Below are 23,671 nucleotides of genomic sequence, written 5' to 3'. Positions count from 1 at the left end.
CTTTATAACAGACGTATAAAGGTGGATGGTGGAACTGCTCCTTAAAAGTGAGCATAGCGCACCCCCTGGTGGCGGACTAGTGTATAGGTCATAATCTCCACCTCTTCCATTCAAGATTAAAGAGTCATTTATTGTCATCGTGTGTACATAACGATATATTGGGCTTGAGCTGCTGGCTAAAGGAGTGTAAATATAAAAACAGTAGAAAATAAAAATAGAGCTGTGCAGATATGTACATATAAGTAAACCAGCATGGTGGAGGGGTGGGGCTGTCTATCCGTGTAACAAATCAGGTATCCATCAATATTAAAAAATGAACAACACATCATTATAAATAAAACTAAATCATAGGTTGTTACAACAATTTCTGTAATGATCAGAATGATGGCACAAGATTGCACATAAAACACATAAAAAATAGAAAGAAAACAAGAATACAATAAAATAGAAGCATAAACCTACACTGTAAAAAAAAAAATGGTAAAAAAAAACGGTAAATTTCTGGCAGCAGGGGCGCCATAAAAATACAGTGAAATAACGGGAATTACTTTCTTGTAAAAATAGATATTTTCCATGATTAAAATAGTTTGTACTTGTAATTTCAACAAGATTTGGCCGTATTTTCAGGTTGTTTTAACGTTTAATTAGAAACATTTTCACATTTTAAAACAATTAAATCACCTAGAAATATGGTAAATAAATGTTGTATTACGAAAAATAATGCTTACATTTACAGAAATGTGCTGTCATTAATCAGTTTAATGACATTATTTTATGGGGAGAGATTGTATAATAATTTATATTTGATGTAATACAACAGTATATGACACAAAATAATGTTATTAATCTTCCAAAACACGTCAAAAAAACTGTTGCAAAACTATATTTGGTTATATTGCAAGAATTTACTGTTAATTTTAGAAAACATCAAATGGATATTTCATTGTTTTACGTTGTTTTTAACATTTAATTACAAACATTCTACATTTTAAAATAATGAAATTACCATAAAGATGGCAAATTAACATTGTAATATGAATAACAATGCTTAAAGTTACAGAAATGTGCTCTTATTAGTTGTTTTAATGGCATTATTTTATTTAAAAAGGTTGTAGGCTATATTAGATTAGATGTAATACAACAATAATTTGATCTTTTCAAAACATGAGAACATGAGAAAAAATGAGACCAAGCTGAACAAGAACAGCTACAATTTCCCATTCTCCGTATTTTTATTCAACTGTAGCAGGTAGCCATTATTACAGCAATATTAAAAAATCTATTCAATTAAAATGACTGGTTCTGAAACAAAAACAAAACAAAATTCAACTGAACTGGTAATGAAAGAAAAAAGTTTAAAAAACACCACAGCAGTCACACGAGTCCCACTATAGATGACACCGTTGCTTTGGGACAGACAAGCTTGCAAGATCTCAACAAAACACACTACAAAGAAAATACACACCAGGCTGACTATACATGGGAACTAAATGAACAGCATATTGTTGTTGGGGGAACTTTTGCTACTGCTGGATACAAAAGTAATTTTTTTCTGTACATTGTGATAAAGTATCCTGTGTTCATCCCATAATCCCATCCCATCATTAGTTGTGTGTCATTTGCTACCAAATCAGAATCTAGAGAAGATAGACCCAACTGATGATACTGATTTATAAGCACACTGTCAATTCACTGCTGCTGATTGTACTATATTACACTAAGTTACAGGTAGATTATGTTATTTTTCAGCCCATCTAACCCAAAAGAGTAATTGTGTGCAACAGATGCATGTACTCACCAGAGAGGGGCATCTGGTCAGACGATGTTACTGGACTTGTACTGGTACTGGCTCTGCTCAACTGTTGGTTGCTCTGGCTCCTTGGAGGACTGTCCAAGACATGTTGTTGGCCTTATTAAAGGACAGATAGTAGTAATATTTAAACACAGACGTCACATAGCTCAATGTGGGTATATTATTACCTTACATAATTCTATCCTCAGTAGCCATTGATATATTTTAAACTGTTCCTTTCTCAATATAATGCAGTACACCACCACTAAGACCCACTATGAAATCAGTGATGAACAAGGTGTAGTGTATAGTCATCACCTTTTCAAAACATCAACAAAAATGTAGAGAAGATTCTTTGAAGTATAATTCATAGTAGAACTGCTGTATTGGACTGCATTGATTAGAACAGGTGGACCTAATAAGTAAATTTTAACTATGCACATTTTTTTTAATGTGAAAGTTTATTCTGAACAAACTGAAACACATACGTGTCTTTTTGAGCAGTGACAGACGTTTCCTGGCTTCAACTGGTCTGAGGACAGAAAGGAGGTCACTCTCCTGCAGGTAGCTCAGGTCCTCAACTCCTAAACATTGCAGATGCTCCAGCAAAGGCTCAGGGTCTCTCAGTTTAGGCACTGATTTAATGAAAGACAGAAGCAGACTCTCTGCATCCATGACTAGGACGACTAGAAGGGATGAAAAATACTGTTACTGTCAGATTTTAATCTCTCAAACTCCAGATGACTCGGAGTCAACAGTGCTATGCTTAAGTGAAATTACTCTTGTCCCACAAAGCTTGTACACATGCAAATGGTAATAATCTAGTTTCTGCTCAGGCTTCCAACATTTCATGCTTGTTTCACTTCATACAATGCAAATGCTGGCACATAGGACACATCATGAGGTGTTAACAAAGTATACGTGCTGGTCCTGCATCACAAGCATGAGCTCAATCTGTCTGAATTCAAGTACCTCACCTTGGTTTAAACTCAGAAACACCCTTTTTGTACTGAATGCCTTTCCACTGCATCTCGGTAGCTGCTCAACATTGTCTTTGACTAAGGTTTCTCTTACTGCGGAGTGCACTGCTTCACTGTACAGTTCAGCATGGAAAGGAGTGGAGTTCTTATCCAACCAGTTTATGCCATGAAATCAACTCTCACCACTTATCTGCAGAGAGAAAGAAAAAAAATGATGAATCATGAAATTTGCCAAAATCAAAATAAATGCTATTGGCTGTGAAAAAGTTGACCTAAACTGTGTTAGCAGATCTCCCCTCAATAAACTAGAAGATGATCGTTAGCTTATCCTTTACATATTTTTCAGTATTGTGTTGAATTTCATGTTGACCACTGACTAGTGTTGCACCAAAATTAAAATTTGAAAAACCTTGAAAAAGGCAGAGTAGGTCGCTCCTCCTATATTTGTGAGAGGCAAGAGGAAGATGAAAATATTAGTTTTAAGAAAAAGTAACTGGTTGAAAGAAACCATAACCAAATCTCAGTATCATTTATAAAACATTTGTTCTCTCTTCTTTGGAAGAAAATCCACTTAAAAATGGCTTATTAGCGACACCTGCATGTGGAGGAGTAGGAGCAGTCTGCGTGGAAAGAAGACTTTGACATTTTGACACGTTACATTAAATCCAGCTTCCTATCCCAGCCAGAAATCATGCATTTCAAGACACGCAGGAAAAGTTATGGCCAACAAATTAGTGAAAATGTAGAAGAGGGTTAATAATCGATTATTGTTCATTGTTGCAGCTCTAAACAAATGTTGTTCCTCTTTCTCTCTGTGTCAGTCAGTTCACAAAAGTAAACGTAATGACTCACTGTTAAGTGCTAAGCTAACGTTAGCGTAAATAAAATAAAAAGTGGTTGGTCTGGCTGACTACTAACACTCATAGATATATATCTATGACTAACAGTGGCAGACGCCGCCGCCGGCCAAACTTTTGTCATTATAGTTAGCTAACATTTCAATTGACGACATGCTAGCGGATTGGTTTTGTCGACTGAGTAAAGTCAGAGGCATGGTGGTAAATAAAGCTAATACTACTAAGCTTCAGTTTGATACTTGCCTTCTGCCTTCGTCCTTCCTCCAGCCTCGACATTAGCTGCTGTTTGCTCCAAGTTTCTGTGGCCAAACGGGAACAGCCGCGTGGTGGTTGTTGACCTTGTTAAGCGTAACGTCAAAGACGGATGTTCAGTGTCCCAACAGCCAATGGCATGTCTTCGTCTTCTTCTTCTTCTTCTTCTTCTTCTTCTTCTTCTTCTTCTTCTTCTTCTTCTTCTTCTTCTTCTTCTCTTCCAACCGTTTCTGTCGACCAATCCAAACGGGACCTGCGCTTTTCAAAGCACGCGCTCCAATGACATGTCGCGTTCACGTTTTTGTCTTTTGTGTTTGTGCAGGGAGACGTTGCAGCAGTAAAATGTCTCCTGATTACACGTGTTTTGTTCAGACATGCTGTGAAATAATTCAAGACGATTGTATATATACTCACAATAGCCTACAGTGTTAAATAGTTATTTTACTATTAATTTCTCAGTAATTTTAAATGATTTTTTTAAAGTTTTAAGTTTTGTTGAATTTTACAGCTTATTACATTAAATAACAGACAAATATTTGTAAAATACATCTGTGAACATATTTTAACAATAAATATCTGTATTTCTAATGTTTTTTTTTTGTAAAAGAACATAAATATAACGTTTTCACATGTGTTTTCACAGCTACAATGATTTCATGTTATTTTACATTTGACATGTAAAGTCTCTTTTCGTTGATTGTCCAGATTGTTTCTGTATTTTAAAAATACAGAAATAATCTGTAAAATAAACAATGAAATTCAGTTATATTACGATTTTGTTTTACAGTGTGGGGTGGGGTAAACCAGCAGGTGCTTTTGTCATTGTCACACTTTGTTTTTTTCTATTGGTGCAACATTTCACTGATACGATAAAACCCGATAGAACTGGAGCCGTCCTATCGGGCCCCGATATATCGGTGGCCGATAAAAGGTCGGTCACTACTGTATAATGTCTTATTTCATGTGTGTTCTGTTTTAGTTTAGTTTTGCATTAGTTGTCGTCCTCTCAGATCCACCCGGCTTTTACAGAGTATTTCCAGTGAGTCTGAGAGACGAGCAACAAACTAAACGATATACGCTCTATGATGAATACAGCAGCAACACTGCCTCATTTCCAGTGGTTCCCAGTCAGTATTAATGTAGTGGTTCAATCACACACTGAGCTTTATTCCAGCTTTTTATCTAAATACTATTTTCATATTTCTATGTCTAACTAAACACTGTAATGTTCCACTTGAACAGATCCTGCTCCACATGTATGATAACGCACTAAGGGTTATTGTTGAAATGACAGTTGTTGTTACAGATATTGATCCACACATGTGTTTGTGTTTATTTTATTTTATTGTATTGTTTTTATTTTTCAGTATTTAATGTGAGTAGTTAAAATACTTTTTACATTGTTAATGTTGCTGCTACTCGGTCAGTATGAATTTCACCTTGAGGTGGCGCATAACATCTGTCTGTGATCAATATGAGATATTTATACATTTATAGCCACTTAATTACAGTAAAACATCGAGGTCAACTGTTCTATCCGTTCTCTTTTTGTAAGTGACCTACTGTGAATAAACGGCGTCTCTGAACTGAGTTGTTTCTGCCTCATGTTTTATGGTGACGACACTGAACGGTTTCATCACGTCAGCTGTTCCTCTCTCTGCATCTCACAGAAAAACAAACATGTCTGAGGTTCGTTCTGTCATGAACTCTGTGGAAAAGCTGAGGAAACGTGGTTTACTCCCAGTCTACACCTGGTTATTATTCTTTTAAAAATGGCTCCTTGTTGGCTGAGATAGAGAGGAGTAAAGATACAGATACTGACATGAAAGCAGTTCTTTTTATTTCCAGACTTCGTGCTGTTTGTTAGTTTTTTTGACAGCCGCGTTAAACTTTTAGAAAAGCTTGTCTAACTTCTGTGAGGAGATGAAACAGTGACAGAAACTGGAGCTCAGTTTATTCTGTCATTTATTAACCAGAACCAGAAAGTACAGATGAAGACGAGGAGGACGCAGAAGAAGAGACGTGTTGAGTTTAATCTCAAAGGAAATAAAGACAAGGAGATGGAGAAAAACAAAGCTTCATTATGAAATATTACAGTAACAGAGTCAAACAGGAAAGAATCTCCCACTTCCATAAACTAATCACAAACCATAAAAACAACCCCGAATTCCTCTTCTCCACAATAGACCGTCTAACAAACAAAAAAATTTTAACAGATCATCAAGGATACCGAGTGACGCCCTTTGTGAGGACTTAGCAAACCACTTCACTGGTAAAATCAATGACATTCATCGAGTCTTTCACCTTAACAGATTTTAACCATTGATGCACCTGGATCATTGATTTTACGTGAGGAAACACTGGAGAGTTTTGTCCTGGTTGATGTGAGGACACTTGGTGGAGTTTTCTCCCAAGTGAAGCCCACAACCTCCCTATTAGACCCAACTCCCACTGTCCTTTAAAACATGTTATGGATTCTTTGAGGAACAGCTGCTATATATGGTGAATTACAGGCGTCTTCCTGCCTCCTTTAAGGCGGCGCTGGTGAGGCCCCTTCTGAAGAAGAGCAATTTGGACCCAAACAATTTTAATAACTATCGGCCGGTATCCAACTTATGGCAAAAGACGGAATAATAATAACAAGAAAACGTAGAAAAAAACGTAATAATAACAAAACATGGAAAAAAAATGTAATAATAAGAAAACGTAGAAAAACGTAGAAAAACAATGGGTTCCAAGCAGTAGAACCCCATATACAGTAATAAAAGCAGATATTTACAGTGTTGTAGTATTAGACAGTTCAAACATACACAAGAGATAAAAAAAAAAAAATAAATACACCAAGCAAATATAAAATCAGAGCTTCAGATATAACAGCTTATACATGGTTTGTCCACAGGGAGCAGTGTTGGGGGCTGAGGATGCTGTGGCCTCCTTCACTCCCTCCTAAAACCCTGGAACTCAACTCCTCCAACTTCTCATCCACAATTCTCAAAACCTGGAAAACTTTCTGCAGAGGAATTGAGTCTTTAATCCAGGTCTCAGAAGGACAAATCAAAATGATGTGCATGGAAAAACAGACGTGAAGTCTCTAATGTTCAGACCGAATGGAGTCAGATCCAGACTCTTAACGTTGGTGTTTTTAACGTGGTCTCACTTGATGCTGAAGCCGTTGGTCATGTTGGAGGCCTGGTATCTCCTGATGGGTTTGGTCGGCCTGGAGCTCCTCCTCAGACCACTCCTCCTGACACCTGCAACGCACATGACCTGGCTTTGTTAGGAACACCTGTAAGGTGTAAACAAACACCTGACGCAGCAACACGACCTGCGAACCTCCAGAGGGCTGAGAATGAATGAATGAATGAATAAATACATCAATAAACTACTAATTGAACTGTGTTTATCACTGAGGGTGGAGCTTCTAGTGGTGACATCAAACCACATCAACCTCTGGCTGGAGTTTTTTCCTAATATGGTCGAAGTGTCTTAGACTTAGACTTTAATGATCCACGAGGGAAATGACTTTGTCACAAACAGCTTTGTCGCACACAAAAGTAAACACTCACAAAACCACAAGAAAGATAAATAAAATGAGACTAAGTAAAAATTAAATAAAAATAAAAAAAAGGACAGAATTAGCATTAATATACGATATTAATATGAAAATATACAAAAAGTAGTTGGCAAAATAGTGTCCAAGGTGATGTTTGGCCAGTTGCATAGCAACAGTGGTCTCTAGGTGACGGTCCAGTCCCTGGTTGCCACGGTCACCCTACTGTTGCCACGCAGAGCGGCTGTCATGGGCAACTGCCAATCACTGTGATGTCGTATCCTCTTTTTAAAGAGTCAAAAAGTAAAACGAAACTTCCCACAGTTTAATGGACAGTTGAACATACGTCAGCGTTACGTTAGCTACTTAAAAATACAGAAACTATCTGTGAAAGATAATAATTTGTTTCAGTTTGGCTCGAGTCCCGCCCACTAACATGTAGGGGGTGGAGTCAGCCAACAGGGGGAGCTCTACTTGCTTTGGTTTCACTTTAGAGGCGCTGTCATGGCGTGAAAATCGTTTCCCAGTTTGTACATGCTCCTTGCAGAGCCAGCAGGGCTACGACCCCACCTCCAAACACCAGCGCACACACTCCAAACTAGCCCTGAATCTGTTTTTGTTTTGTTTTCATCCATCTATGGTGAACTCTGTCATCTGTCAATCAACTGGATGAGCTGCACCCATTGGTTGTTGCTGACGTTAGTTCACCCTGGTACGGCCCATTTAATGTCGGCGTCTTACCTGGAGGAGTCTGGAGCCTCTGAGATTTCCTATCAACACAAAAACAAACATCAGCATGATGAACACGAACAGAGAACAACACAACAACGTATTCAAGTTCAGTTTGTGTATTTACTTTTGGATTTAATATGGAAGCTTTGCATGTGTTACTCCACTACACATCAGATAATAATATGGAGATTAATTACAGGAAACATGTGACTTTCTAATGGGCCATATTTAAACCAGTAATGCAGAAAAATCCTGTTAAAACACAACTGAGTAAGAATTAATGAATTAATATGTGATTGTTAATGCTTTTATTTTTACTGGTGCAGGACTTTACTCATAATATTATGTTGTAGCCATTTCACTGACACCACAGTGGATCTGTCTTTAAGTAAATACACATAAAACACAATAAACCTATATATACATATATATACATATATATATATATAGATACAAAACGTGAGTTTAAAAGGGATACAGGGTTCTGTATCTATGTAAATATACACACACCTTGTAAAACAAAACACAAGAAATCTACATTTTAACTGAATTAATTACATATTAATTAAAATTTACTGGAGCAGAATTCAGAATTTCATTTTTTTTTTTTTTTTGTATTTTTCATAATTATTTTTAAAACAAACATTTTGATTTAATTTCTGGTGCTTTTACTGAAACAGTGCATCTGTCTTGAGGTAAATATACACATGTTAGGCACAGTCTGAAAATAAATAATAAACAATAAACTTGAATTTTCAAACTTCTTATTAATAAATTAATTAGATAACGGACGAAATATTTAAGAAATAAAACACCTGATGATGATGGTCCTTGGTTTCACATCCTCCTCCTCTTCGTTAAATCCCTGAGAAACATGACACATGAAACTCAACGGATGCACTGAAGCTAAGTCTAAGGAGCTAACTTTGTTTCGGAGCCCAGCGGACCGTGCGGGCCCTTCAGGCCGGCTCACCGTGCTCCTTCTCCGGGTCCCTGTCGGAGCCCGCGTCGCCTCTGCCTCGAAGCGTCACCATGGCAACGGCGGCGCACGGACAAGCTAACGGTTTTCACTGTTGGCTTAAAAGCTACGTTAGCAACCAGCTAAAGGCAGAAACAAACAGCAGAACACGGAGGAAGAAACAGCCCCCGGGTCTTGTGAGGCGAAGCGCCGTGTGCTCAGTGAGCTGAGGCCGAGCTCGAAGTCAAACACGCCCAAAAACTGATAATCTGATGGCTCCGCTCCGACCACTGCGGTCGGTTTACTTTCAAACCGGAGGGTCCTGCCGCCGCCTAGTGACGTCATGGCGTAATGAGCGTCAACAAGGACCAAAACAACAAGTTACATACAAGTTAAAGAAATCTATCTGTTCAGTCATTTAATTTTTATTTATTTATTTATTTATTTTTTTTTGCATTCAACATTTTGTTATTTTAGCTGTTTAGACTAATAAGGGGAACGGCGAAAAAAAAACACTATTGAGAAGTAAAAACAAAAGATAAAATAAAATAAAATTTACGTAAAAATCGACTAAAACAAAGCATAGCTAAAATATAGTGAAATAAAATAAATAAAAATTAATTCTCGTAAAATAAAATTAGATTAAATTATAAGTAAAAATATTGTAAAAAAATATTATAATATAAAATGTAATATAATAATAATATAATAGCTGAAAATCTAGTAAAATAAAAACAGCATAGGCATACATTTACATACTTTGTATATGAATATCAAAAAATAAAAATATTTATTTTTACTTTGAAAATACAGACATATTATTAAAGAAATAATAATTATTACTGTTATATAGGAGGTGTGAAAAAACATAAATCTATGATGTATATTGAAGTAAAGAGAAGTTGCATTTCAACTTGGAGGTTTAACTTCACAGAACATCATCGTAGTTGAGGCTGGGGTCTTCTGGTTCATTAACTGCAAGGACAAATCACAGTTATTTGCAGTTATTTGTTTCATTACTTTAAACACGCCACAAAAAAAAAGACAGTTCCTCCAACGACCACCAGGCTGTCATCATTTTAAACGCGTATTTCAGAAGAAGCCTCTAGTGGAAATGTGTGGTTCTGCAGTTTCTAGCATTTCACGTGTTGTGTTTTTTGTTTGTGTTTTTAGGGACTAAATAAAAACGCATGTGGTCTGTGATGGGACGAACAATGGTTCAGAAGTGCAGGATTCAAATAGGCAAGAACATTAATGAAACATAAAGGCCGGGTCAGTATTTAAAAAGGCAAAGTTTCAGGAGGAAATCTCACTGCAATGGAATCAGGTGAAAAGCATTACATTTTTATTCTAAACAATGATTAAGATTAAGTTATGAAAACCTACTGGTCGTCTTTCTCTTGCAAAATATCAGAAGGAGTGCGCTGACGATCACGAGGCCGACCACAACAGAAGTCCTCACCACAACCCCAGTTAGAGGAAACCCCTCAGAGCTGGGAGGAAACACATCTGAAACACAGTCTTATTTACACACAGAATATTTAGCTTCACAACATTCAATCTATACAGTATATTTGCAGTAGATTACAATTTTAATAAGTGCCACAAAATCTGGAGTCTTAGTGGTTTTTGCAAAATCCTTCTTACCCCAGGAATTCTTCACATTCATACCAGATGCAGCATGAATGACTTCACAGCTGTAATGAGACGTGTCTGATTTTTTAATCTCCACATAGTCTCTTCTCTGGAAGGTTGTCGTCTTCATTTGGACGAACTCCTGAGGTCACCACTCCGTCCTCTCTGGTTAGAATTCGGCCGTTCCTCTTGATATTGAGGACGATGTCTTTTGGGAAGAAGCCTGTGGCCAGACACGTCACAATGACGTTGGTCTCAACTTTGGCGTTTCTCGCAAACACAAACACTTCAGGAGGAGCTGGAAACAGAAAAGATGAGGTGATGTTTGGAGGGAGAGAATCACATGCTTCATTTAACATGGTACTAATTATTTATATCGCTCAGTTTATCAGATTTAACCTGTTGACTTCATGCGTCAAACATCATCTCCACTAATATAATATTGAATATAAAATAATTTCATGCTTTACATACAGGCTTTTCTTGTCTGATTTATGCTGTAACTCCTGAACTTCTCCAGCCAGTCCATGCACTCGTTCTCCAGGTAGCCTTTGGTGTATTCTTTCAGGACCTGGACTTCATCCCACTTCCTCTTGGTGGGGACAGCTGCATCAGTCGGGGCGACCCAGACTGAGTGGATATCATCGAAGGACAGGAAGTCGCTTCCATCATAGTTGTACATGTCCATACCACGCTGGAACTGTAGAGAGCCGTCAGGTCCTTCCACACCTTCACAGCCGTGCATCCACTGGAGAACATGGACGTCTGGAACCAAACAAAGCTCATATCTAAAAGGTCCAGAGTGAAATGTGTTGGAGGAGTTTTACAGAGCGGTGGATCTTACCGGTGTCATTCTGTCTCATCCGTTTCATCAGGATGTCGATGTTGACCTTGAACCACTGCTGCTTGCTCCGGCGGGACTGTGTTCCTTTGTCCCAGTACTCTTTAGAAAGTCGCTCTTCCATCCAGGGCTGTTTGGGAACTTTGGTCTGATGCTCACTGTCGTAGTAGTCGATCATCTTGCCGTCCAGCAGACCCATGGCTGTGAACTCATGGATGCCCGGGAGTCCCACAGGTTTGGAGAGGGCCGTGTAGATGTACGTGAGGGAATGTTTCTCTGAGAATCACACAAAGTTCCTCCTGATTTATAATATAATAAAATCTGCATGAAGAACTAAATGTGACACGATTTCATCCATTCATTATAGATCTGCAGGTCTGACTCTACATGCATGAAAACTTGTGACTAAAACAAACTTCACTTCTGTAAAACTGTAGGATGAACCACAGATCATCTATTTTTACTCTGGGTTTAACTCTGTGGCAGTCGTTTCCTTCCTGCATCATTTCAGTCACATGAAGAGTTTTCATAAAATAGTTAAAAAAAGACTAAAGACACAAACACATACATTTAAAGACAATTTTCTCTTGACATTTAAAACGGGTTAAAGTCGTACATCTGTATCTGAACAACAGTCATCTAATTTATTATATTCTGTCGCTCTTTGGTTGTAGAGTTAGTGATGCGTATAAATTAAATTCATCTCTTAACTCACCACATGTCACCATCGGTCTGAGGAGGATGAAAACTGAGACCAGAAACATTTTAAACACATAAAACAAACTCTATGTTTCTACAGCTGAGAGACCAACAGGATTCTTCTTCTTCTTCTGTATCGTCTGCTTCCTTCCTCAATCTGTCAGTTATTATACAGCTGATGGTGCATTCAGGTCACACCAGGAAATTCAGCTTCTTTAATAAAAACATCAGCGTTTATGATTATTAAAGAGAACGACTCTACAGACCTGGTGTATTTCAGCTCCTCATGTAGATCAGACCAGAAGAGTCTGAAGATTCTCCACTCACTTCAGTTTTTGATTTTCATCAACCTGCTTTTAAAAGTCATGAGTTTTAAACTGATTATTTAAAGTTGAATCTACAGGAAAACGTGGATCAAGTGAAGGCGTCTGGATTGTTCCTGAAGAGACTCTGGACTGTTGAACTGATCTTAATGAGGACTGAACAGACAGACTCTCCTCAGAGGATTCACAGTTTGGTTCTGGTGAAAAGTCACAGAAACTGGAGCTCAGTTTATTCTGTCATCTATTAAACTCACACGGGAACCAGAAAGTACAGATGAAGACGAGGAGGACGCAGAAGAAGAGACGTGTTGAGTTTAATCCCAAAGGAAATAAAGACAATGGAAAGTAATGCGGGAGATTTATTCATTTTTATCACTGAGAAATAAAATGACTCGATAATATACAACAATAAAAGCAAACATTTACAGTGTTGAGGCTATATTCCACTCTCTGCAGGCAGCTCCAGATCTATGGTCTGGAAACACACGTTTTATGGCATAAAGACATTGAACAAAATACTTCATTATATGTACACACATGTGTATAGATATAGGTAGTTGTGTATAAATGGTTTGTATACATATGTCTTTATGCAAGGGTCTGTACAGACTAAACCAACAAATAATTCCATCCAAAGTAACGACATGTTTGGTTCATATAATATCAGAGTTAATTCACTGATTACATCTGATGATAATTCCTAATCTGAAATTAAAACACACAGTGGAGTAAAATCATAAGGAATCAAAAAATATTGATTCTCACCAACTTTCAAAACAACAGTTTAAATAAGAAGTAAAAACAGTAAAATTCACCAAAAAACATTAATACAAAAACAGATAAAGTCCAGGATGGAAATAAAACAGAGACAAACACCTAAAAATCATGAGTAAAATCATGACTCTTATAATGATCATTTTAATAACTGCTTAGATCATATTAAATACCCACTAATTGTTTTATAATTGATAGAGATACAGAGTAACCTAAGAATGATGGACTATGAACAGACCTTTAACCCAAAGACTCACTGGATATTATAGAAGTAGTTAAAGGAACAAACCCACGACATAACAACACTGTTTCCTCATTAAACTCAATAAATCTGAACTTTAGCTGACTGGTCTCTCACTAACGGATTTTCTTTGATATTTACTGGGATCATCTGTGTCTCATCATTATTCTTGACTCACATTTATTATAATAAGTTCTGTTGTGTTTTAGTAGCTAACCACTAAACCACAGTAGTTCATGCATTCATTGAAAAAGTAATAAGAACAAATAATGGTTTGTTGTTGCCCTACATCTACATACTGTTCCTGATAACTCAATGTTTCTGCACCCTGAGCTTTAGTCGAATCAGAAATAAACATTTAACATATTTAACAGTTTGGTTGTAACATCTTGATTAAACTTCCAGATTCTCAACCTCTGTATTAGTGTCATTTCTTCCAGCTCGCTCTGAGGAGACACTCCTTATTCAAACATGTTCATCCAAATGTCACGTTGAAGAAGATTGGAAAGTATTTCGTCTCAGTCTCCTGCTACTGATGGATCTGATGAAGTATTTCTGGAGACTTCCGATTACTGGGAGAATTGGCATGTAGGCTTTTCATAAGGTTCTGCTGGAATGAACAGAGTTATTTATATACAGTTATAATAAAACATGGAGACCAGATCTATTTCTCTTGGATCTTTCTTGGTAAATGTTCATGTCTATTTCATTTAAACACAAATTGATTGACACTTACTGTTAGAGTAAAACTTTTCCACTCTTTCTGTGAAGAAAATAAAATGAGTTTAGAACCAAAAAGTCTCTCCAGCTCCTCTTGTTTCACTGAGGATTCACCAGAAGCTAAAGACACAGGTCAGTGTGTCTGACAGAGAAACATCTAGAGATGAATGAAGTCACTTTCTACATGAATGTTTCACTGCACAGACTAAAACTGAACCATGGAATAAAAACTACTGCATCACATTCATGTTCATGAATCCTGTAGAAATATTCTCTCATTTCATCCATTTTACATCAAGACACAATCAGATCAACTCTCATCATCCTCATAGATCTTTACTGAGGAACACACTTACTCTTCAGGAGAGGTTTGTTCACATCGTTACCACCAACACACAGAGGAAATATTAGAGCTTTATGATTATTTTATAAATTTATTTCATGGTTTGTAGTGAATTGATAACAGCAACTAGATCTTTTATTCAGAGCTTTATTCCTTCCAATCACATTTTTATTTCTCTTTTTAGTTCAGGGAAAAAAAAAAACTTCATTTATATAACACATTTCCTACAAAAATGCAGCAAATCAATTCATCGACAAATTACTTCTACTTCTTTTAAATGTGATCATCAGTTTTAATAGTGTTAATTAGCTTTAAGCTAACTCTGGTTCTAACATCACATGGTGACATTTACAGGACTGTAACTGGATTAATAACATGTCACTGATGAAATAATTCAACTCAATCAGTAACAGAGAAATAAAACACTGACTTGATGCTGGTTTAGCTGTAAATAAAGTTCAAGTTGAAGTGAGTTATTTCCTCCAGTCTCACGTTTCTACAACAGTGTGTGAAGTTGGTTGTAAAACCCTGCAGCCTGTGCAGGACTAACTTGAAGGATCAGGTCAGCATTCAGTATTTTATTGTCATTAAATGTCAGAACACATTCAGTGTTGGATATCTGCTGATAGAAACATCCACTTGACTCTTAAACTGACTCAGTGACTCCTCTGTCCAGTGTCCACGTCTGAGTGTCTGATCATCTCATAACTCTGGATTAGTACAAAAGGCAGCATCAACACTTTCTCTGAGGGAAAGGACACTGGACTGATGTTTAAGCTGCTACCGATCTAGTAAATGTGTCTGGATCAGGAGGAGAGTCCAGACAACACATTGTTAGTTTGATGGTGGAGAGAAAAATCCAGAATAACATCAGCCACATGTTTTAAATCAGTCCTGCACAGACACCAACACAACATTCACAACAGAAAGGACAGAAAGGACAGAATGGACAGAATGGACAGAGAGGACGTACCTTTGTACTTGACTTTGTCTTTTTCAGAAGAACCTCCTGTAAACAAACAGAGAGAATGAAGTGATGGTTGATGGTAGAAGTTGTTGTATTGAAGGACTTGTACTTGTCCACAGTCCAATAATAACAGAGCTCTGATAACAGACTCACTCCATTGTTCTTCTGGAGGAAAAGATTCTGTGGAATCTTGGTGTAAATACACTACAGACAACTCTGGATTACAGGACCTACAATCATTGATGTTGTTGAACACAGTGAAGATACACAACTCTGAACCTACCAAGGATGTCTTTTTTCTTCAGTACGACCAACACCACAGCCAGGACCAGGAGCAGGAGCAGGACCAGGACTACTACTACTGGACCAATGATGACAGCAATGTTGACTCCATCTCCATCAGGGGGAGGAAGCTGATGATCTAAAACCCAGAAAACATTGCCATCAGTTTGTGTGTGTTAGTGAAATGTGGATGTAAAGTCTCAGCAAAGATTGAATTTAACGACTAAACAAAGTGAAATCAGTGGGTAGTGAAGGAGAGAAACATGTGAGCTTCAAAACTAAACCAGAGTGTCAGAGTATTCTCAGATGAGACTATGTGAAGACAACTTCTACCTGTTCTCTAGTTACAATCATCTCACTCACTTCAGTTCAACCAGATTAAACCAACATTCTTACCCCAGGAATTCTCCACATACGTATCAGATGCAGCATGAATTATTTCACAGGTGTAATCAGACTTGTCTGATTTTTTAATCTCCACAGAGTCTCTTCTCTGGAAGGTGTCGTCTTCATTCGGACGAACTCCTGAGGTCACCACTCCGTCCTCTCTGGTTAGAATTCGGCCGTTCCTCCTGATATTGAGGACAATGTCTTTTGGGAAGAAGCCTGTGGCCAGACACATCAAGATGATGTTGGTCTCAACTTTGGCGTTTCTCGCAAACAAGAACACTTCAGGAGGAGCTGGAAACAGAAAGAGACACATACTGTTGATTCTAGAATTAGAAACACAAGCTTCATTTATCTTCTCGCAGCATTTACTGAACATGACCGGGCTCTAACAGCTACTTCTACATTTCCTTAAAGAGCTGACTGTCTTACATCAGCTGTAGCTTGAAGTAAATATTTCAGTAAGTCACCAACATGAGACTTCCATCAGGTATCACTAAACCTACTTCCATCAGGTATCACTAAACCTACTTCCATCAGGTATTACTAAACCTACTTCCATCAGGTATTACTACACCTACTTCCATCAGGTATCACTAAACCTACTTCCATCAGGTATTACTACACCTACTTCCATCAGGTATTACTACACCTACTTCCATCAGGTATTACTACACCTACTTCCATCAGGTATTACTAAACCTACTTCCATCATCTCTACTAATAAAAAACATGAATATAAAATAATTTCATGCTTTACATACAGGCTTCTCTTGTCTGATTTTTGCCGTAACTCCTGAACTTCCCCAGCCAGTCCATGCACTCGTTCTCCAGGTAGCCTTTGGTGTATTCTTTCAGGACCTGGACATCGTCCCACTTCCTCTTGGTGGGGACAGCTGCATCAGTCGGGGCGACCCAGACTGAGTGGATATCATCGAAGGCCAGGAAGTCGTTTCCATCATAGTTGTACATGTCCATACCACGCTGGAACTGTAGAGAGCCGTCAGCTCCTTCCTCACCTTCACAGCCGTGCATCCACTGGAGAACATGGACGTCTGGAACCAAACAAAGCTCATATCTAAAAGGTCCAGAGTGAAATGTGTTTGAGGAGTTTTACAGAGCGGTGGATCTTACCGGTGTCATTCTGTCTCATCCGTTTCATCAGGATGTCGATGTTGACCTTGAACCACTGCTGCTTGCTCCGGCGGGACTGTGTTCCTTTGTCCCAGTACTCTTTAGAAAGTCGCTCTTCCATCCAGGGCTGTTTGGGAACTTTGGTCTGATGCTCACTGTCGTAGTAGTCGATCATCTTGCCATCCAGCAGACCCATGGCTGTGAACTCGTGGATGCCCTGGAGTCCCACAGGTTTGGAGAGGGCCGTGTAGATGTACGTGAGGGAATGTTTCTCTGAGAATCACACAGAAAATAATGGGAGGGTATTTATTTGACAAGGCTACAAAGCTCATGTTTTCAGTTTGGCTCACATGGTTCAATAATCTGATAATCTTACACCTTAAATTCTGACATATCCTCTTTTAATATTTGAATTTTCATTGTTCATTCTTTTAGTTTGCCTTCTTTGATCATAGTAAGTGAATTTTAGCGGTTGCGAGGGACGACTCTGTCCAGTCTACCTTAATTTTGTTCAACAAATTCATGTTCAGGATAAGAACTCAGAACAGAAACCACTAGAAATATTTCAAAGCTGCAGTTAAACCTGTTGTTGCATGGCATGTGTTGATGGCCATGTCAATTCTAATAGAAATGTGTTTCCCTGTTATCGTTGGCTGAGGTGACGCCTCCTTTATTTCAAACTATTCAGTTACTGATGCCTGTGAAAACCAGTATTACACATACCTTAGATAGAACCATGTAAAACCATGTAAAAATGACATAGTCATTACTACAACAGACTGATCCAGCTCCACTCCCACAGTGAAAGCTACAGGACGCCATTCATACCGAACCCTATATCATGTTATTCATGATAATGCTCCATCCATATTTTTATACCTTATCATTAGGGGCGTAACGATTCACTTTAACAACGATTCGATTCACGATTCGTGGTTGCCGATATGATTCAAGGATGATTTAAGTTCATTTACAACGATACGATATGAAACGATTCAGTGACTTGAAATCGACTCAGTAACTTTTTAGCCAAAAATGAATAAACCGGTGTGACTGAAATAAACCTACTCAGTGTTTCCTCTACATTCATTTAGGAGTGGGGCCGCCAACAGGTAACTATCTAGCTCAGTATCTACTCTGTGGGGTTCTTAATCTTCAGGTTATCGATCACTTTTTAAACTCCAAGTGTCTCGATCTCTTTTGAGCGCTGACGTTCTCCTACACGCTGGTCTGTTGACAATATCACATGATGGTGGCGACCGACACTGCACATTAAATCATCTTGTTTTCTTTTTGCTCAGGTAACTGTGTGTCACTGGTGGGGCGAGGAAACGTGAAGGCGAATGTTAACATTAACATATACATTAATTTTGCCATTGACGTTAGCTGGAAGCTAACACATATTTGTATAACGGTGTTTTCGGTATATGAAACTAATTTGTAAATTTAGTTTGTCCAGTTTTACAGTGTTTCTCAAGTAAATACTCTACACGGATCCTCTGACTGTTTAATCCAATGCCTTATTTCCTGGTATCGGTACAATCGATTGACTACCTTTTAAATCGATATTAGATCGATGTATGTCGTCCGGAAGGCCAATTTACCGAGCACAGATCGATGTAGTTGGATCGTAGGAAAATAAATCGATTCATCGACGTAGTGAATGAATCGTTACACCCCTGCTTATCACCTATCTTTCCTGTATGCACATAGCGTATAATTACTTCTATTTCCTGTAGATTAGTACATTTACAAATCTGGTACATTTTCTGCCTAAAGCAGCTTTACAAGCGGCACCACATATCCGTGTGGCTGTATTTTCAAAACGAGACAACAGCAAAATGTGGGATTTGTAAAAATCTAGTCAGGTATAGTGGAAACACTACCAATTTATATCAACATATATATATAAAAAATAATAATGATAATTATAAAAAAAAGAAAACATGGAGCTACAAAAACGGAGAGAGGAGGAGATAAATCCTCCACCCTCTGACAGGTCATTGGCAGAGAATATCCAGGCAGGTTATAGTGTTGAAAGTAACTAAGTGAAACTGTTATTTATTTATTATATGATCCTATTTATTTATTACTTTAGCCAACTCCAAAAGTATAAATTATGCAAAGACCTTGATGAAATACATTTATCCCACTGAAATGTGTTGTTTAAATGAACACATTTACTGGAATTTAAACACGTGTATTAAATATAATATGACTCAGAATTTATTGAATATTATTGCCCTATAGTCTCTCAACAGTACTTGTTTTAATTTGTTTACTGGTTTCTGTGCACGTTTTATTTAAGACTTTTCTGAAAAACATTTGATAATAAAGCTTTTTCTATTTAATTGTAAACTTTGTCCTAATTCTGTCCTGGATTTTAACTATTTAATAATAATAAAAAAGGGAAACATCACACAAAACATTCACACTTCAATGACGCATCCAGTTCCTCCTTATTCAATGAAAAGTATCGGTATCGCTGATACTGGCCTGTATTTAAAATATTCAGTATCACACACCACTACTAAACTTTATTCTATCACATCTTTAACTCTAGTTATTGTCCAACTAACCACCTGCATAAAAGAGCCTTATTATTAGAGATACTGCCACCTTGTGTTCATTATGTTTAACAACAGTTGATTCACTAATGGATAGAAATTAAAAGATTTTTAAAAAGCGACTGAACTCGTAAAGTTTACAGAAGACGTTTCATCTGAATATCTTCTTCAGTTCTTAGGGACTGAAGGAAGTTAAAGGTTAAAATATTAAACTGTGAGTAAAGTAAAGAATCAATCTATAGAATTTATTTAATGAAGTAATTTCTCCTCGTCTGTGTTTCCATCGTCCTATAATAATCGTCCATGTGAAACCATGCAGAGGTTTAGTATTTTAATTTCCATCTCCGTGTGTGTGAGTGGAATAAAGGCTCCAGCACTAAACCCAGAAACACCTTCATCAACTTCTATCACAGTAAACGACACTAAACATGAACCAGTTTACATGACTAAAACTCAACAAAGGAGTCACCTACAACAACTAATTCACCTAAAACTACTTTAAATGTTCAACAGGTAAAATGATTTAGTTTCGTTTGTAACTCGACTTTAATCAAAGGTTCATAAAACAGTGACTTACCGCTGTTTACCGTCACTACTGTCCCCAGAAGAACTACAAACACCAGCAGGAACATGTTGAATGTAAAACTGATCCTGTTCTCACCCTAAACTGAGTTTTATTCAACTTTTTATCGTGTTTTTTTCTCTCTGTCTCAGTCTGATGTCAACCAACGTCCTGTTCTCTCCTTATAAATGAGAACAGAACACTGTCAGAAATGACGTCACTAGTTTATTTCACTATTCATGAAAACCTGACGGGGCGGGGTCTTAAGAAATTACTGTTTAAAGTAAACTAATATAAAATGTATTAACTCTCTGGTTCCTCTGATTATCATCATAATAATTACTCCAATGTGATTATGTCACAATAAACAGAAAATCCTATAAAACAGGAGATTGAAGTATTTTACATTTGATTTAACATCTGATACAGAGTAACTCACATTATAACAATACTCTATAAAATTAATATATAGTTATCAGAGCATTATAGTCATAGAATAACAGAAGTTGACATGTTCACTGTTAAACCACTTCATGGAAGGTGTAGTTTTTATTTCACGGTTAGAAAAGACATTATTCTCTCTCTCTTCTAACTGTGAAAACAATAGAAAAAAACAGTAAAGTCACGATTTCATCGCCCCTCAGAATTATCTACATAAATATATAAATATAACACTTTTTCCTTTCATTCCTTCATAAAATCATTCTTACATCCAACACCTCATTAACACCTTCAACATTTCTAATTGAACCTCTTCATGTCGAGTATGAATTTGTTCAATTTAATTAAATCAAATATAAACTTGATCCATTTAACCTCAGAAAAATAAAAGTCCAGCTGGTTTTTGATTTCTTCGTTCCTCAGTGAGATTATGTGGCTACATGGTGTTAATGAAGAAGACAAGTCTCAAGATGTTTATGTGTGATGAAAATAAAAAGAACAGAGCTGCTTTCATTCTAAACTTGGTTTCCTTCGGTCTCTTCGTCTCCAACAGTATAAAAACCTCCTGAGTTGAGTCAGATGTTATTTCCTGCCTCTTTTACTCCCCTTAAAGGAGCTTTACTGTGGATTTATGGAGTGAATTTGTCTCTAAATGTTCACAAATGTGTGTTTCACGATCCACACGAGAATCACGAGATTTATAAATGACTACAAGGATTTATGTGGGTCACAAACTGTGATTTTATTGTGATTTTTCTGTAAATTCACAAATCTGATCCTTCAATGGTGCCTTTAAGTACCACTGGGAAAACAGGAAATCTGAGCTTTAGGTGAAGTGAGATACTTCTATCATTTACTTTTAATCATTAAAACGAATGTAGTAAAACAACTACAAAGTAATGACAGATGTGTGTATTTCAACAAATGAAAATAATGGTGCACTTGAATGCGCCATGAAACCGCTCACGCGCTTTACCGTCCGACGCGATGTAGACGAGCACTCGATTTTCTAGTGTAGATAGCGCGACCGTAACTCTAATAAACGTCAGTTTCAAAGAACCCGATCCGTGTCTGTCGCAACGAGAGCTACAACCACGGTGATTTATCACACAAGCACACACACATTCACACACAGTGCCACACACTGGGGGCAACTGGGGGTTCAGTGTCTTGCTCAAGGACACTGAGGCATTTGCACATTGGGGGATCGAACCGCTAACCCTTCGGTTCATGAACACCCGCTCTACCTCCTATTTAATGTCACACAAACCAGGTTCAAGGCAGTTGAAGGAAAATGTCACAAAAAAAGGACATGTCCTTCAGGATGTAGGTAATAAAGAGGAAGACATAGGAAGAGATAAACTTCATTTAAAAAAGAAGTAATAAACCAAAACATTATAATGTGTGTATATTTTAACTGATTCGAGTAGTTTTGACTGTTGTTGCTGTCGAGTTGCAACAAAAATGAACCTGATTACACCTGAAACAACATCCCATCATTTCAGCATGTAACACATGTGTAAAGACATGTCAGACTGACTATAGGCTAAGCAGAGCTACAGTGAGTTATAGTAGGTGTGTGCATGATCAACAGCATTACTGGCAGAAATAGAGGGCCCCAAAATCAAAGTTTACTCAGGGCCCCATGGAGGCTTGGGCCGACTCTGCTTACAGACACCGGGTCGGGAAGCTCTCCATGTCCCACCTGTTGCTGTTTTCTTTTCTCTTGAAGTTAAATAAACCCCTCTCTTTTGTAACTTTGTCACATGTCCCCAGTTTACGTTGCAGCCCTCTTCTGAACTTTCTTTATTTGCACGTGAAGATACAACAAATGTAAAACCTCATGTAAGTCAGAGGAGCCATGAGTCCATAATACATATTGAATCCATCGTGAATATTAATTTGTAGCTGTTTTCAGGGCTAAAATTAAATCTCTCTCTTCGTTTGTCAGTTTCATGGAGATTTCATTGCCTTAAAAATGAAGAGTGGGATTTTATCCAACATACGAGTCTTCAGGTGTGACTGGTACCTGTGACATGTGTGATCATGTGTCACTCGGGGACAATACTTTTACCAGTGCAACAGTTGGTAAAATAATTTAAAGTATCTAATCTAATCTGATAAAACAACAATTTGTTTTCACTGCTTTTTTTAAAAAAAAAATTGCATCATTATTATTATTCCAAATAAAACACGTATTATACTTGTGTTTGCTAAAATACAACAAATCTATTCAACAAGTTTGACATGAATTTAGTAAAGATGATCCCATACAAAGAAACTCATGGTATTTGTTAGTTAGTGATACATTTAACATTTGTATTTAACATTTAGATTTAACATTTTATATTTACATTTTGTTTAAACATTTAACATTTAGTAAATGTCTTTTTTTTTTTTTTTTTTAGTATTTTGGAGCTAAATGTAGGAAAGATTTTTAACTTAACAAACAGTGCTCCATAAGAAACTGTACCAGGTCATACTGGTTGTCAGCAGAGAGCTCTGCCCATACTTCAAGTACATCTTCAGCCACTCAGTACAGTTCCTGGTGAGGCCCCTCTCTTTTTCATGATTTTTGTCTGTCACAGTATCCCACCAGAGTTTAGTGGTGTCAGCGTCTGGTTTCTGAGCGAC

General features: G+C 37.4%; 4 protein-coding genes, 1 long non-coding RNA gene and 1 pseudogene across 12 annotated transcripts in view; 2 read left to right on the top strand and 4 right to left on the bottom strand.

Moving 5' to 3' along the window:
- LOC125019928 (H-2 class I histocompatibility antigen, Q10 alpha chain-like) overlaps nt 1-23,671 on the top strand; it is a 333,056-nt gene that overhangs the window by 28,338 nt on the left and 281,047 nt on the right. The window lies entirely within an intron of this gene.
- Nucleotides 1-23,671, top strand: part of LOC125019922 — a 293,290-nt gene that overhangs the window by 25,277 nt on the left and 244,342 nt on the right. The gene's annotated exons all lie outside the window — the stretch shown is intronic.
- The window catches only part of LOC125019923, a 268,060-nt gene that overhangs the window by 75,720 nt on the left and 168,669 nt on the right, over nt 1-23,671 (bottom strand). The gene's annotated exons all lie outside the window — the stretch shown is intronic.
- The window catches only part of LOC125019931 (H-2 class I histocompatibility antigen, Q10 alpha chain-like), an 85,116-nt gene that overhangs the window by 40,502 nt on the left and 20,943 nt on the right, over nt 1-23,671 (bottom strand). For 2 of the 7 annotated variants that reach the window (XM_047605075.1, XM_047605080.1), the window contains exons 2-8: nt 17,468-17,740; nt 17,098-17,388; nt 16,343-16,627; nt 15,948-16,085; nt 15,671-15,706; nt 14,371-14,393; nt 12,961-14,244 (exon numbers count right to left, since the gene is read on the bottom strand). In XM_047605075.1, coding sequence (XP_047461031.1) covers nt 14,164-14,244; nt 14,371-14,393; nt 15,671-15,706; nt 15,948-16,085; nt 16,343-16,627; nt 17,098-17,388; nt 17,468-17,740 — 1,127 coding nt within the window. In that variant the 3' untranslated portion in view covers nt 12,961-14,163. Of the gene's footprint in view, nt 1-12,960; nt 14,245-14,370; nt 14,398-15,670; nt 15,707-15,947; nt 16,086-16,342; nt 16,628-17,097; nt 17,389-17,467; nt 17,741-20,611; nt 20,781-23,671 lie in introns of those variants that run through there. The other 5 variants (XM_047605077.1, XM_047605078.1, XM_047605074.1 and 2 more) reach the window with 5 other exon arrangements.
- On the bottom strand, nt 5,830-9,506 carry LOC125019948. Its single transcript, XR_007114152.1, has 4 exons — nt 9,137-9,506; nt 8,979-9,028; nt 8,173-8,201; nt 5,830-7,132 (listed from the first exon to the last, which is right to left on the bottom strand). It is a non-coding gene; the product is annotated as an uncharacterized LOC125019948 (long non-coding RNA).
- Nucleotides 10,035-12,340, bottom strand: LOC125019936 (annotated as a pseudogene).

Source organism: Mugil cephalus, chromosome 14 (assembly GCF_022458985.1).
Source record: "Mugil cephalus isolate CIBA_MC_2020 chromosome 14, CIBA_Mcephalus_1.1, whole genome shotgun sequence".
NCBI lineage: Eukaryota > Metazoa > Chordata > Actinopteri > Mugiliformes > Mugilidae > Mugil > Mugil cephalus.
This window is presented reverse-complemented; position numbering and strand designations above follow the sequence as displayed.